The sequence below is a fragment of the Pangasianodon hypophthalmus genome, chromosome 21 (genome assembly GCF_027358585.1).
Source record: "Pangasianodon hypophthalmus isolate fPanHyp1 chromosome 21, fPanHyp1.pri, whole genome shotgun sequence".
NCBI lineage: Eukaryota > Metazoa > Chordata > Actinopteri > Siluriformes > Pangasiidae > Pangasianodon > Pangasianodon hypophthalmus.
The window spans coordinates 16,242,844-16,256,411 of NC_069730.1; the positions used below are offsets into that span (position 1 = coordinate 16,242,844).

Genomic DNA, 13,568 nt, shown 5'->3' on the forward strand with positions numbered 1-13,568 from the left:
CTGTTTTGCTGGAATAAATTAAATCTGTTTAGGTTCTTTATTTTGCATTTACATTCATTCAGCTGTAAAAAAAAATCCTTTTCTTCATTGGATCCAGATTGCTACCGTTTTAAAGTCTATATCATTTATTATAAGGTGAAATATGGTTATATGGTTATGGTTAAGTTTTGAATGTGGTTTCTGCACACGGTTTGGGACTGGATGGAAATCCCTCGGTCGCTGTTGCCAGATTGTTTTTTTTTTTTAACTCCCAGCTGAACTACTGTATTTAATTAAATTGGGAACATGGCTTTGGACTAGTAGATGAGATTTAGATTGTGTTCATTTGATTCCAGATAAGACTGGTTTGTAGTGTATTGTCCAATTGTGTTTATAGTGAATTGAGAAGGTTTTAAACTATAAGTGGGACGGACAGCCAGAGCAATCTGGCAACCCTGATCACGGAACAGGTGCGTGCGCTTTTTTTAGTCTACAGTGAATGCAGCGCTCCTGCAGTCACAGAGCAGTGATGTAGAGTCTGACTCACTTCTCTGATTCAACAAGGTTGCCTTCTGTGTTTTTTTTTCTAGTTTGTTTAATTTGTTTTCTTGGAGGACCAACTAGTTATAATAAAATTCCCTAATTACATTATATAAGTGCTGTAAACACGCACACACACACACACACTCCAAATAGGTTATATACAGGATGCACCAGCTATCAGATTTTTTTTCCGTTTATTTTTACATTGAGTTTTTGAATTGTAATACTTCAAACAAAACTGAATGCATAATGATTTTTATTAGGCTATATATTTATAAATTTTATTTTTAAATATTAAATGTGTCAGAGGATATAAATTCTAGTGACATACTGATACAATGTGAATTATGTACACTGCATGAGGGAAAAAAACAGGTTTCAGCTTATGAAGATAATTCTTAGCGAAGATTCACTCTTACTCGACTCGCACAAAAAGAGTCGTTCAGAAAGAACCGATTCCTTGGCGAATCGCCCGTCAGTACCGGACAGTTCACGCGCCGCTGTGCAGAAGCAGGCAGCTCTGTGTCTGTCTCTGTGTCTGTGTCTGCAGCCTGGACGGAGGGCACACCGCTGGAAACATCGCCAGGTAGTCTCGGTGCTATATATATCACTGTCAAACGAGAAATAAATAGTGAGGAATGGCCAGGGATAACATTCCTAATTAGGTCGTAACATTCCCAGTGTTTTCAGACACAGACAGACAGACAGTGCATATTGTTCGCTCACATTATATTGAGGAAAAATTAAGCGGAGCTAGTCGCGACCGATAAGCTACATTAAGCTGCATTAAACATTAGCATTAGATAATTCTTACTGGAATAGCAGCGAGTCGCATTGAAGTGTTTTCAGCGTGTAATGGCGCATCAGGAGGAACATTGCAGCGGCTCTGACCTTCACATAACGATATGTGATTAGCTCACATCTGAGTAGGTCAGTTCTCTTATATCATATCATGTGTGTAATGTGCTGTTACACGTACAGTCGCTGAAATGTATCTGTTATTAGAGAAAACGAGCAAAAAATAACACATCACCGTGCGAGAAGCCCTGTTCTACACATTACTGCTGGAAATTGCGTTAGTGACCCCCAAAATGGCTGCTTAGAATCTAATTATACAAGGTGTAAATACATATATTTATTTTTTTCGACTCATCTAAAGTCTCACGAACTCCTCAGCATTTCCATAGACAACTTACTCAGTGTTTTTCTGCATTTGGACGGAAATTTCATATATTTCTGTTTCTTTTTGTTGTCACAACATGTTAATCAAATAATAAAAAAAAGTGTCAATTAACAGCTACGTCATTTTCGAGCTGTTGTGGTCGCTTTATGTTTAAATCTGTTTTTATTTTACTTAATAAATACGTGTTCAACAGGGTTAAAGCCTATCTTGAAAGAGCCAAAGTCTTTGTAACACAAATTTTATGAGCACAACCCCAGTAATACCCTAGTGTGTGTGTAAATTTTCTTAGGGTTAGTGAGTATGCTACTAGCTAGCTATGTCGACTAGCTCACCACTCCAAGGTTTGGTTGATGGTGACATTTGCTTATATTCATATTGGCTGTTCTCCCCACCTGCAGCATGGAGCTGATTGATGAGTGGTTGTGGAGGCAGGAGTACTGGCTTCCCCCAGGAATCACCTGGAAGGATTTGGAGCAGATGGAGGGCTCTCCATTCCCTCGGGACCTGCTCATCTCACTGCCCCTGGCACTGGGCTTCATAGGCCTGCGAAAGGTTTTTGAGAGGTGACCATTGCTGTGTACATGCTCTTGTCCAAAGCTGTGTACTACTGTACTAATTAGTATGCCAAAGCACAGCAAACCACTACTCCATTTTGACACAGTGTTTAGTACAGTATATGGCTATGTAGCTGTGGATGTAGACACACTTCTCATTCTATTAATGCACAGGTGGATTAGAGCAGGTGTGCTGATTCATGGGGTTGGTGATAACGTGAAGGTAATATATTCACAATAATGTATCATGATGCAGTATGTAGCAGTGTGCGAGTGTGTGTGTGATTGTGCCCTGCGATGGGTTGGCACCCTGTCCAGGGCGTCCCCCGCCTTGTGCCCCGAGTCCCCTGGGATAGGCTCCAGGCTACCCCGTGACCCTGCGTAGGATAAGAGGTAAAGAGAATGGATGAATGGATGGATATGTAGCAGTGTCACAATATGAGTTATGCTGTATTTATTTAAAAATGTATGTAAACTGTGGAAAAAAAGAATGTAATAAAAATGTTAATAAGCTACTTTTTACTAGTCAGTCAATGACTTCTTAAGTCAATGGCGTCTTAACGATACCCATAATATTCTCAGAAGAGAATATTCTCACAACGTTTTGCATTAAATGATGGACCCCAGAGCTGTTGAATTCTCAAATCTGATTAGGCAGAATGTATTGATTAATTTTCTATAACAGCACCTGTGATATTAGTTCTAGCTAAAATGCAAATCACAGGTTTATTATATTAATGGGCTCATTGTAAATAGTTATCATTTCTATAGTAACAACTTATGGAGCACATAGCGGACACTCCACATAATCTGAATAATATATATCTCATAATAACTACATAAAATGTGTTGTTATTTAACAAAGAATCTTACTGACTTGAAGAAAAAGACAAAAAAAAGGAAATAACTATTTATAGCAAGTATAAGTGATAATGCAAACTTGTCTCACTGTGAGGAAAAAAACACTTCAGGACATGCTGTTATAGGAAAAAAATCAACTTAAGAATGTTAATAGTGAGTCTTTGCTTCAGGCCACATCACACCATCCCAGCGTTGATTATTTTCCTATAACAGCATGCCCCATTTTATTTGTTTTGTTTTTTATATATCACCCACCTGTATTTGATTTACCTGAGTAAGTTCTCATTCTCCCGAAGAGGAGTTCCCTGAGTTACAGGCAGTAATTTTGGCCTAGGTCATGTCGGCTGTTGTTGAGTTTGGAAGAAAAGCTAGTAATTCAAAGAGTAGAGGGCAGACATATTGACGAGTTCCGTGACTGGACTTCAGGATGTTTACAGGATTCAGTGCTCCCGCAGCTGTAAAAATCCCAAGAGTGCACAAGTGGGAGTCGGCTTTCAATTAAAGCTTAAAAACAAGTGTAGACTTCAAAACACAGTTACAATAACAGATTAGAAAATAATTTGGTTGTAGTTAATTTCCAAGCTTTTAAAGATAATGGAAAATTAAAGCATTTTGTTATATTTAGAGCAGACTGATCAACCTAGTCTCCTTGGTAAAGTCATTCTTTTTTTTTTTTTTTTTTTGGCCTTGTCTATTAGCCATATGCTGGCATGTAACAGCACCTGGTCTTTTTATGAAGAGAGGAGAGCTGAGCTAACTGTGGGTCTGTAGGGTTGTGTGATTGTCCCAATGCTGGCTCAGGGAATCAGGAGACAGGGAGAGCATGAGATGCTGAATCAACAAACAGCAGAAGGCTGGCATACAGCAAAAGTATCTGTGTGTGTGTGTGTGTGTGTGTGTGTGTAAGATGTGACTTTGTTGCTGTGGCAGCTGACCACTATCGTAACCTGAGAGGACCTGAGGTATCACCTGATCAATTTGTCCCTCTCACCCATGTTTGATCTCATCTTTCCTGAGTCTAATTAACTTCACTCACACACACACATAATCATTATCTCATGTGTCACAGATTGTAGAATACTGTATGATGTATTTTCAAACTTTTATATTCCAGAAAAAAAATGTGCCCGTATATGATCCATTAAGACCCTATGAAATGAGGAGCTCACATGTATGTGTGTGATGTTGTTTCTTATTTAGGAGCATAGCTGTTCCTCTGAGCAGATTGCTAGGGGTGAAAGACAAGGTGCGCTTATCAGCCTCACCTGCCCCAAGCCTGGAGGCCTTTTACACCAAACACAGCAGACAACCTGCACCGGTGAGCTCTGGGAAAATAAGCACACACACACACACACACACACACACACACTCACAAAAGATGTATTGTTCATCAAGGCAGCATGTGTGAAGTCCCAGGTGGCTCGTGTAGTTTTGCATACCTTCTTCCTGGAAAAATATATCCATGTCACTTTACAAACAATTATGGATGCTAACACAGTGCTAACCACTTTTCTCTGAGCTATGTCTGGAGTCAGAGTTTGACATTCAGGTTTTATTATGAGACATGATCAGTGTTTTATCAGGGTTCTTGTGAGAATGTATATAAATTAAAGGCACTCATTTAAATACATGAGAAAGCATAGTAATTTTTTGAAGAGACAACAAAATTGTAAATCTGTTGTCTATATACATTGCAGTTTTCTCTGCACTAACACAGCTTCCATAGTAGATATCTCATTTAATGTTTTTAAGCAAGAAAACTTAATATTGTTTGGAAAATTTAACAAATAATTATGGAAAAAGTCTAGAATATTTTCATGAGGAAAGGGCAAGACCCATGTTGAAGCCATCCATGACTGGGTAAAACTGCTGTAAATAAAGGAACGACAGTTAGGAAAGTCCTTGTGATACGAAGTGATGTTCTGATAAACATCTACCAGATCTTAGATATGAGTACTGTGCGTGACACTGTGCTGATATATACGATGTCTCATTGTCAGTTAAAAAAAAAGCCATGATAATTAGCTTCAGTTGCGTCACAGGAAGGTATGTGTTGGTCCCAGCCTCCCAAATAGGTAGCTGTTTTGCACGAGGTGTGAAACCTAGAGGGGACGCAAATGGCTCCAGCAAGTCAGCGTTCATCTTGTTACTAGATCTAAATTATGTTCAGTTCTAAAACAAATTTGTTTTAATTTTTCCAGCACTGACAGAGAGATAGAATCATGAGGGTTGCTTCTACCATGAAGTTAAGGATTTTGTAATACTACAGCATATGTTAATCACATGATCTACACAAGGACTTCACTGGCTTGATGCTTCCTATTTTCTCTGTTTGTGATAGTTGATCTCTGGGTATTTCCATTTTCTAGCTTAGAGAACCAACCTGTTAAGTTATAAAACTAAAGACTATCCTATGGGGAGTTGTACTGTGATGGCTTGGGATTGCGATTGCTGTGGTGGCTCTGGGGCTGCCGATGCCGCGAGCACTTTTGCACTCAGGTCTCCATCAGTGGACAGTGGATAGGTTCAACAAACCAGACTTCATGTGAAAACTGTGATGAATTTACTGGTTGCACAATTGCACTATTTGTCCATGTAGGACACAGTTATAGAAGGGATTTATTTATAATTGCACTATCTGTTATTACCCAGATGAGGATGGGTTCCCTTCTGAGTCTGGTTCCTCTCAAGGTTTCTTCCTCATATCGTCTCAGGGAGTTTTTCTTTGCCACCGTCGCCTCTGGCTTGCTCATTAGAGATAAATTCACACATTTACAATTTATTTTGATTTAAATTAATTTGAATGTATTTATTTCTTTAAAGCTGCTTTGTGAAAATGTCCATTGTTAAAAGCGCTGTACAAATAAAATTGTATTGTGTTGAATTGAATTGACTATCCCCATTTAAACTTTATTTTTGTTACCTGTTTTTCAGAATGAGCTCAGTAGTCTGATGAAGCAGAGCGGCCTAACCCAGAAACAAGTAGAGATCTGGTTCCATCACCGTCGAAATCAGGACAGACCCAGCCACACCAAGAAGTTCTGTGAGGCAAGGTGTGTTCACGCTAAGTAATCAAGGGTATTCGCATTTAATAACCGTTGTGGTCCTTATATACCACTCTGTAGCAGTGATTAAATTGTCTGCATCTTTTAGATAACATTTGACTGTGTGCTTGTGATAGTGTTATAGATGGAACATGATATCCAGTCATAAAATGCATTGTGTGGTCTAAATGACCATGTGCTCTGTCAAGGTCTTTTATCTGCATGTTTAAGTCCAATTTTTTTTTTATTTTGTTTTGTAGCTGGAGATTTGTCTTCTACTTAATATCTTTCACTGGTGGACTCACATCACTAATCAGTGTAAGTGTGTCATTGCAGTGTTTTGTAGCAATTTTGCCCATAGCATGTTGTGTGCTAGTTATGCTAGAATTATATGCATTCTGTATAGATGAAGTTAAAAAATAATCAACTCATATTTATCAGGTGGATGATTTTCCACAAACAGATATGAATACATTATTTGGAATGAGCAGATAATGTGTTCTAAACAGACATGAATACAGATACGAATAGGAACCTTTGCCAGAAAGGTTCACAGGGTGAATCTGATTGAAATTAGAGGTGTGCGTTGGAACTGGGATCCCATGGGACTCAATAAAAAAGTCATCTGAGCAGAAGGCACAAGCGAGCAATCAGATATGAAGCTTACAGGACAAAGAACGATTGTTTATTAAAACGATTGTTATTGTATGTGATGCTGCATGATTCTTTTACAGCATCCTCACTAACTGTCTGGTCAGGGTTGAATTGTCATATTGTCAAAAGAACCAATTCATTCAAAAATATCATGGGAAGGTACAAACAAAAAATAACTGCACAAGCAGGAGTTAAAAAAAAAACACATCTCTAGTTGAGAACAATTATAAACCTGAGTAATGCAGCTGAGATTGAGGAAGTGTCAGAGCCTGAACTGACAGACCATGCCGACACCGCTGGCATTTCTGCCTCTGGGTTTGTTTCTGTGGGTAGGGTTCAAATTTAATTTAAAAAAAAAAAGTGCCCCTAAAGCACATTGGAATATAATATATATTTGTCATTCATTTGCCACCAGTGATTTACTGCATTCATTAACCAAAAGCCCATGGCCAGGATACATTCTCACGTTACTAATACTGAGCTGTCAATCATCTATTAACAGAAATACTTAAACGCTTCATTGATTTCTGAATGATCTCATTTGTCGCATTATGTCATTTGTCACAATAGAGTCCATACATACAGGAGGTGATTTGATCCTGCTGTCATTGTGATCGTCACCTCTCACTGCCGTATGCACTTGAGTGAGTGTGTGTGTGTGTGCGTGTTAGTGTGTGTTACACAAGCCTGTTATCTGACCTCCTTCTTTCTCTTTCTCACAGACACCTTGGTTTTGGGAGCAGAAGGAGTGCTGGAGGGGATATCCCCAACAAGTGAGCTTGCCTGTTGCCTCTACAAATACACACTGCTAATACACAAAAAGGAGAAAAACACACATTTTTTCTGCATTTTACATTGAATAATTTTTGAAATAGCACACTTAGGGTGGCAGAACAGGTGCACACACACACACACACACACACACACACATACATGCACACACCCAGAAATACCAAAACAACAGATCTGTCATATTTTTGCCTTTGTTTATGTATTTTGCTTCATCAGACTAACTGTGGCCTCAATCTGCTGCTTTTTTATTATTTAAGCAAATGAAATCTGTGTGTTTTCTAGCCTTTTATAATGACACATCTCCTAATGATGCTGTTGTTTTACCAATATTAACTGATCTTTTTTGTTCAACACTTGTGTGCAGCGTGTGGAGAATGTGCATTACTGGTATTACATGCTGGAGCTGGGCTTCTACTGGTCCCTGCTGCTCTGTGTCTCTGTGGACATCAAGAGAAAAGTAAGCGCTATGTATTTAGCACAGGAGCCTACTTGCAATACACAGAGCTCAGTAGTGCTTTACCCAAAATAGAACATGACTTTCACCTATGCTTTTGTTATGCAAAATATACACTGGCCAAAAGTATGTGGACACCTGACCATCACAACAATATGAACTTGTTCGACATGCCATTCCAAAACCAAGGGCATTAATATGGAGTTGGTCCCTCCTTTGCAGCTATAACAGACTCGACTCTTCTGGGAAGGCTTTCTGCATAATTTTGGAGTGTGTCCATGGGAATTTGTGCCTATTCAAAAGAGCATTTGTGAGGTTGGGCACTGATGTTGGACAAGAAGGCCTGGCTGACAGCCAGCTTTCCAGTTCATCTCAAAGGTGTTCAGTGGGGTTGAGGTCAGAACTCTGGAGGCTACTGGAGTTCCTCCATACCAGACTTGTCAAACCATGTCCTCATAGACCTCGCTTTGTGCACAGGGGTATTGGAGCAGGAAATCCCCAAGTTGGTGCCACAAAGTTGGAAGCATACAATTGTCTAAAATGTCTTTGTATGCTATAGCATTACCCTTCACTGGAACTAAAGGGTCCAAACCCTGAAAAATAGCCCCAGACCATTAGCCCTCCTCCACCAAACTTGACTGTTGGTACTATGCATTCTGGTAGGTAGCATTCTCTTGGTATCGCCCGACCCAGATTCATCCATCAGACTGCCAGACAGTGAAGTGTGATTCTTCACTCCAGGGATGTTTCCACTGCTCCAGCATCCAGTAGCAGCGTGCTTTACACCACTTCAGCCACTGATTGGTATTGCACATAGGGATCTTAGACTTGTGCAGGTCCTCGACTATGGAAACCCATTTCATAAAGCTCCAGATGCACAGTTCTTGCTGATGTTGCTTCCTGAGGCAGTTTGGAACTCTGTAGTGAGTGATGCAACAGAGGATAGGAGATTTCTACGCACTACACGCTTTAGCACTTGGCAACTCCTCTCTGTGAGTTTGAATGGTCTACCGCTTCGTGCCTGAGCTGTTGTTGCTCCTAGATGCCTCTGTTTCACAATAATTGCACATACTTTTGACCATATAGTATTTCCATGACTATTTGCTAGGTCATGGAAAGAGATGTCCAAAAGGGATATTCTATCGTGTGTTTCAGTGATATTTTTAACAAAAAAAAATAAATTTTTAGCACCTCAAACTTAAAATCTCAAAACTGCCTAATCAGTGCTGTTTTCTGTTCTAGGATTTCAAAGAACAGATTATACACCACATCGCTACCATTTTTCTGCTTGGGTTCTCCTACTGCGCCAACTACATCCGCATTGGCACTCTGGTCATGCTCGTCCATGACTCCTCTGACTTCCTGCTAGAGGTAAGAATGCTCTATACAGAGCGTCAGGGACATGCAGTCACACAGTGTGTATCTGGCTTCATCATGGGTCTTCCAGCTCACTGTCAGAGATTATTCCATAGATGAGGATGTTCACGATAGTGATATTGAAAAATGTGTTTGAGCAACTTTTGTCTAATTGAGGAACCTCCATCCTGAAACATATCAAATACAGCATGTTAATATGGAGATATTTGTGATGTTCTTAGTGATAATGGTGCTATGTGAGCAATTTACAGTCGCCCGCTGCACTGGTGTCACTGGGGGACATCACCAGTGCAGTTACAAAAGCATTTAGTAAAAGAAAAAAAGTTCAGCGATTTTAAACATAAGGGATAGTGGTCAATTTTCACTGTTAGCTCCTAAAAACAAAAGCACAAGAACTTCTTTTCTCACTCACCATTTTCCAGCCGTGTCATATCAATGAGAAATCGAATGCAGACGCACTAGAGACATCGGTGCAAACGCTGGACTCAAAGTTCCATAATGCAATGCACCTATATGACGCAGTTGCACTGAGCTATGGCAGAGACCATAATTCACGATCACGATAATTATAATGATTAATATGAAAGTCACTCAAAGTGAAGTGTACCTTCAAATAGAAATGGGTTTATTTCGTTCTGAGAGATGAGATGTCTGAAGTGATGCTGTAACTTTTTTTATTTTTTTGTCAACAGTCGGCAAAAATGTTCAATTATGCAGGCTGGAAAAAAACCTGCGACTCGCTTTTTGTGGTGTTTGCTGTGGTGTTCCTGGTCACACGCCTGGTCGTGTTTCCAAGCAAGTAAGACCTTTGTCCCGTCAGCTTTCATAGGGAGACAATTACTTAATTAATAATTTAAAGATCAAGAAAATGATAGTGTAACAACATAGCTGTGGTGTAATAGATGAGTAATTAGATCCCTGCCAGGTGTTCAGTTGGCACTAATGTTATTTTCCTGCATTTATTGGAAAACAGATTATGCCAACAACTTTCAGAATTGCTGATCTTTTTAATTTTCTGACCCTAAAGGATTATATACACTACTCTGATCTCATCAATGGAGGTCTTCCAGCCGTTTGTGGGGTATTATTTCTTCAACTCTCTGCTGCTAGTGCTGCAGTTCCTGCACATCTTCTGGGCCTGGCTCATACTGCGCATGATCTACAAGTTCCTCTTTCTGGGCAAGGTGTGTCACAGCTCTGGAGATGAAAACGTTGGTAAACGTGCCAGAATGCTGGTGGCCTAGTGACCAAAAGGTTCAAAAACCATTAAGTGGGCTTAACAAATTCAGGTAGAGTTGTTACCAGTGTCACAGATTGACATCTGGCATCACAGCTCTTGTTTATATAGCAGCTTTTTCCCTAGCCTATCTCTTATGAAATCAATGAAATGTCACAAGAATAGAATTGAAAAAGCTTAAACAGGAATAACAGCCTTGGCCCACTGGTGAGGGCTGATCAACATTATTATATTTAATAAGAGACACTTTAAGCAGACACATCAGAAAAATAACAGATTGTAAATATTAGAAGGAATCTGACACATGCATGGAGAACAAAAAAATTATTTGTCCAATTTTTTATTTGTGTGGAATCCTGGGAAACCCCTCCAAATGGGGATATTCTGACATTTTCTATTACATATAATTCTAAAAAAAGGACAGAATTATGAAACTGACAATTCTTTGTTTTAATGCTTGTGTTACTTTAAATATCCTGAGCTTTGACCTGTTTCCCTGCAGTTGGATAAGGATGAACGCAGTGATGATGAAAGTGAGGCAGACGAGGACGAAGAAGAAGATGGAGATGAAGAAGAGGATCAAGCCTCATGGAGGAAGAGGAAAGTGGTCCTCGATTCCAAACTGGCCATGATGACTTCGAGCTGTGTTTTAAACAACTTGGCTAATCAGAGAGTTAGTGTGAGCAGCAGAACACCCAAAGCGAGATAGCACCTTTTAGCTAGAGAGTGAGAGCACTGAGGTTTCTCTTACTGTTATGTTCACGATTACTTTTAACAATAAGACAGGTCATTCACAGGATGTAGCATTTTGGATCTTGTAGCCATGAAACGTTGCTACTGATTGCCATGTTCTGCATATCCTAGAATGTCGAAGCACTTCTTTACACCTCTGGCTCTAATGCTTGTCTCACACACTAAAAACTATGGGCTGGTCCTTCATGCTGCTGGAATCTCACTGTGCTCGATGTTTCAGTGTTTTCCTACTTTTAACAGACAGAATTTTAAGTAGCTGCTAAACTAAAATCAAAAATGTGTTTTTGGAAAAGCACTAAAATGTCCAGTACAGCAGGAATTAATCGAGCAGAATTGTGAAACACTATACTAACTGATAAGCACAAAATATGCACAAATATATAGATTGGCTTTCTGAACTACACCATTAACCTGAAGACAAAGATCACAGTATGAGAGCCTTCCTGAAAAATCAATATTTTATTTGTACATATGCCCTTTCTATGTATTTAATTTGTAATGTATTATTAAATGAGTTGAAGAATTCCTGACTCACTTATTTTTAATGCTCAGCACCTTCATTGGAACAGAACCATAACTAGGTTACCCATCATGCACTGTGCTGTTAGTGTCAGTGTGGATATGGTGATGGCTGTGGTGGATGAGCAAGCTGATGGAGTAGTAGCATGTCACACTGTGCCTTATTTTCCCCATATCACCAAAAATTTCTGCAGTGGAAGACTCACTTAAATAAATATGTAATTGTTTTCATGTAGATACTGTAAAGCTTTTTTTTTTTTTTGCATTTGATAAACCAATATGCAAAGTTGTGTGGTAACATTAATGATATAACCTTCCCCCCCTCAGTTGAACTTTTTTAAAAACCTTCTTTACGAGGTTATAAATTGTTTGGCTGCCATAAAAAAAGATAAAATAGGATTAAACAAATCTATTATTATTAATATATCTAGTGTATAGTATGTTAATATAATTAAATAAATATGTATAGTCTTTCAGTCTTCATGTCTGCTAGAGCAGGATTTAGAAAACGCTGGTGTAAGGCAGCTTCAGCCTGTGTCGTGCTGCCCCCTTGTGGGCTGTTGTGGTACTGTAGGCTCGCAGTTTAAACTCTATTTAAAAATATTAAAAACTATACATATATATTTGCTTTTGTGAAATCTCTGTGGGTCGCTGATAAGTAAAACTACCCAGTTTATTGTAAAACCCAGATTATGGTTTTAGATGACAAACACCTTCGTAACTTGCACTTATTCAGATTTAGCAAACCTAAAGTAGTCCACAAGAGGGCGCCATTAAAATCGGTTATGGAGATGTTTGAGATGGCCAATCAGATGAAAGAAGGCGGGCCTTACTATTTCCAGCGTAAATTTTCAGCATATTAGACATAAGATTAAGAATGAATTTGTGCATATTGTGAATACATACACACTGACCTTACTGTACACTTACACTGACCTTACAGAACCCATGGAAATGCGAATTGCGGTACAATTAAATAGATCAACTCCAAAAACACGGCACAGACAACACACACAGTAGCTCATTCTTACTTTTATTATTATTATCCATCCATTTTCTGCACTGTTTTTCCTACCCAGGGTTGCAGGGAGCCTGGAGCCTATTCCAGGGGTCTCGGGGGACAAGGCGGGGGCCCTGGACTATGTGACAGGGCACAATCACACACTGTGGGCAATTTGAAAATGCCAATCCGCCTACAGCGCATGTCTTTGGTCTGGGGGAGGAAACCAGAGTACCCAGAGGAAACCCCGAAAGCATGGGCTAAACATGCAAACTCCACACACACAGGGCGGAGGCGGGATCTGAACCCCAACCCTGGAGGCGCGAGGCAACAGTGCTTAGCCACCGTGCCCCCCAGTTATTATTATTATTATTATTATTATTATTATTATTATTATATTTTTACATTTAAAAGGGACATAGCACGTCACTTTATCCTTATTATACTTTATTTTTCAGGTTATCAGAGCACAGACATCTTTCAGTGGTGTGTGAGATGAGAGATCCCCAAAAAACAAACTAAGCCCTGCATATAGTGCCTACTGAGTTTAACTGTAAAAGCTGGCTAACTGTACGTGTATTCCTTGGAGCCGGATGCATTTCTTTCCGCAGCCGCTAG

At 39.4% G+C, this 13,568-nt stretch overlaps 1 protein-coding gene across 2 annotated transcripts; it reads left to right on the top strand.

The window, feature by feature from the left end:
* Window positions 1-974: 974 nt before the first annotated feature.
* On the top strand, window positions 975-11,954 carry cers4b (ceramide synthase 4b). Of its 2 annotated transcripts, none has more exons than XM_034314914.2 (11): window positions 975-1,108; window positions 2,104-2,268; window positions 4,321-4,438; window positions 6,055-6,173; window positions 6,425-6,482; window positions 7,541-7,591; window positions 7,975-8,067; window positions 9,307-9,435; window positions 10,134-10,240; window positions 10,469-10,625; window positions 11,181-11,954. In XM_034314914.2, exons 2-11 carry the CDS (start codon window positions 2,105-2,107, stop codon window positions 11,385-11,387), a joined length of 1,203 nt encoding a protein of 400 aa, XP_034170805.2. In that variant the 5' UTR covers window positions 975-1,108; window position 2,104; the 3' UTR covers window positions 11,388-11,954. The 2 variants fall into 2 exon arrangements, with proteins under 2 accessions (XP_034170805.2, XP_053083696.1); XM_053227721.1 differs by lacking the exon at window positions 975-1,108 and adding an exon at window positions 1,120-1,452.
* Window positions 11,955-13,568: the final 1,614 nt, after the last annotated feature.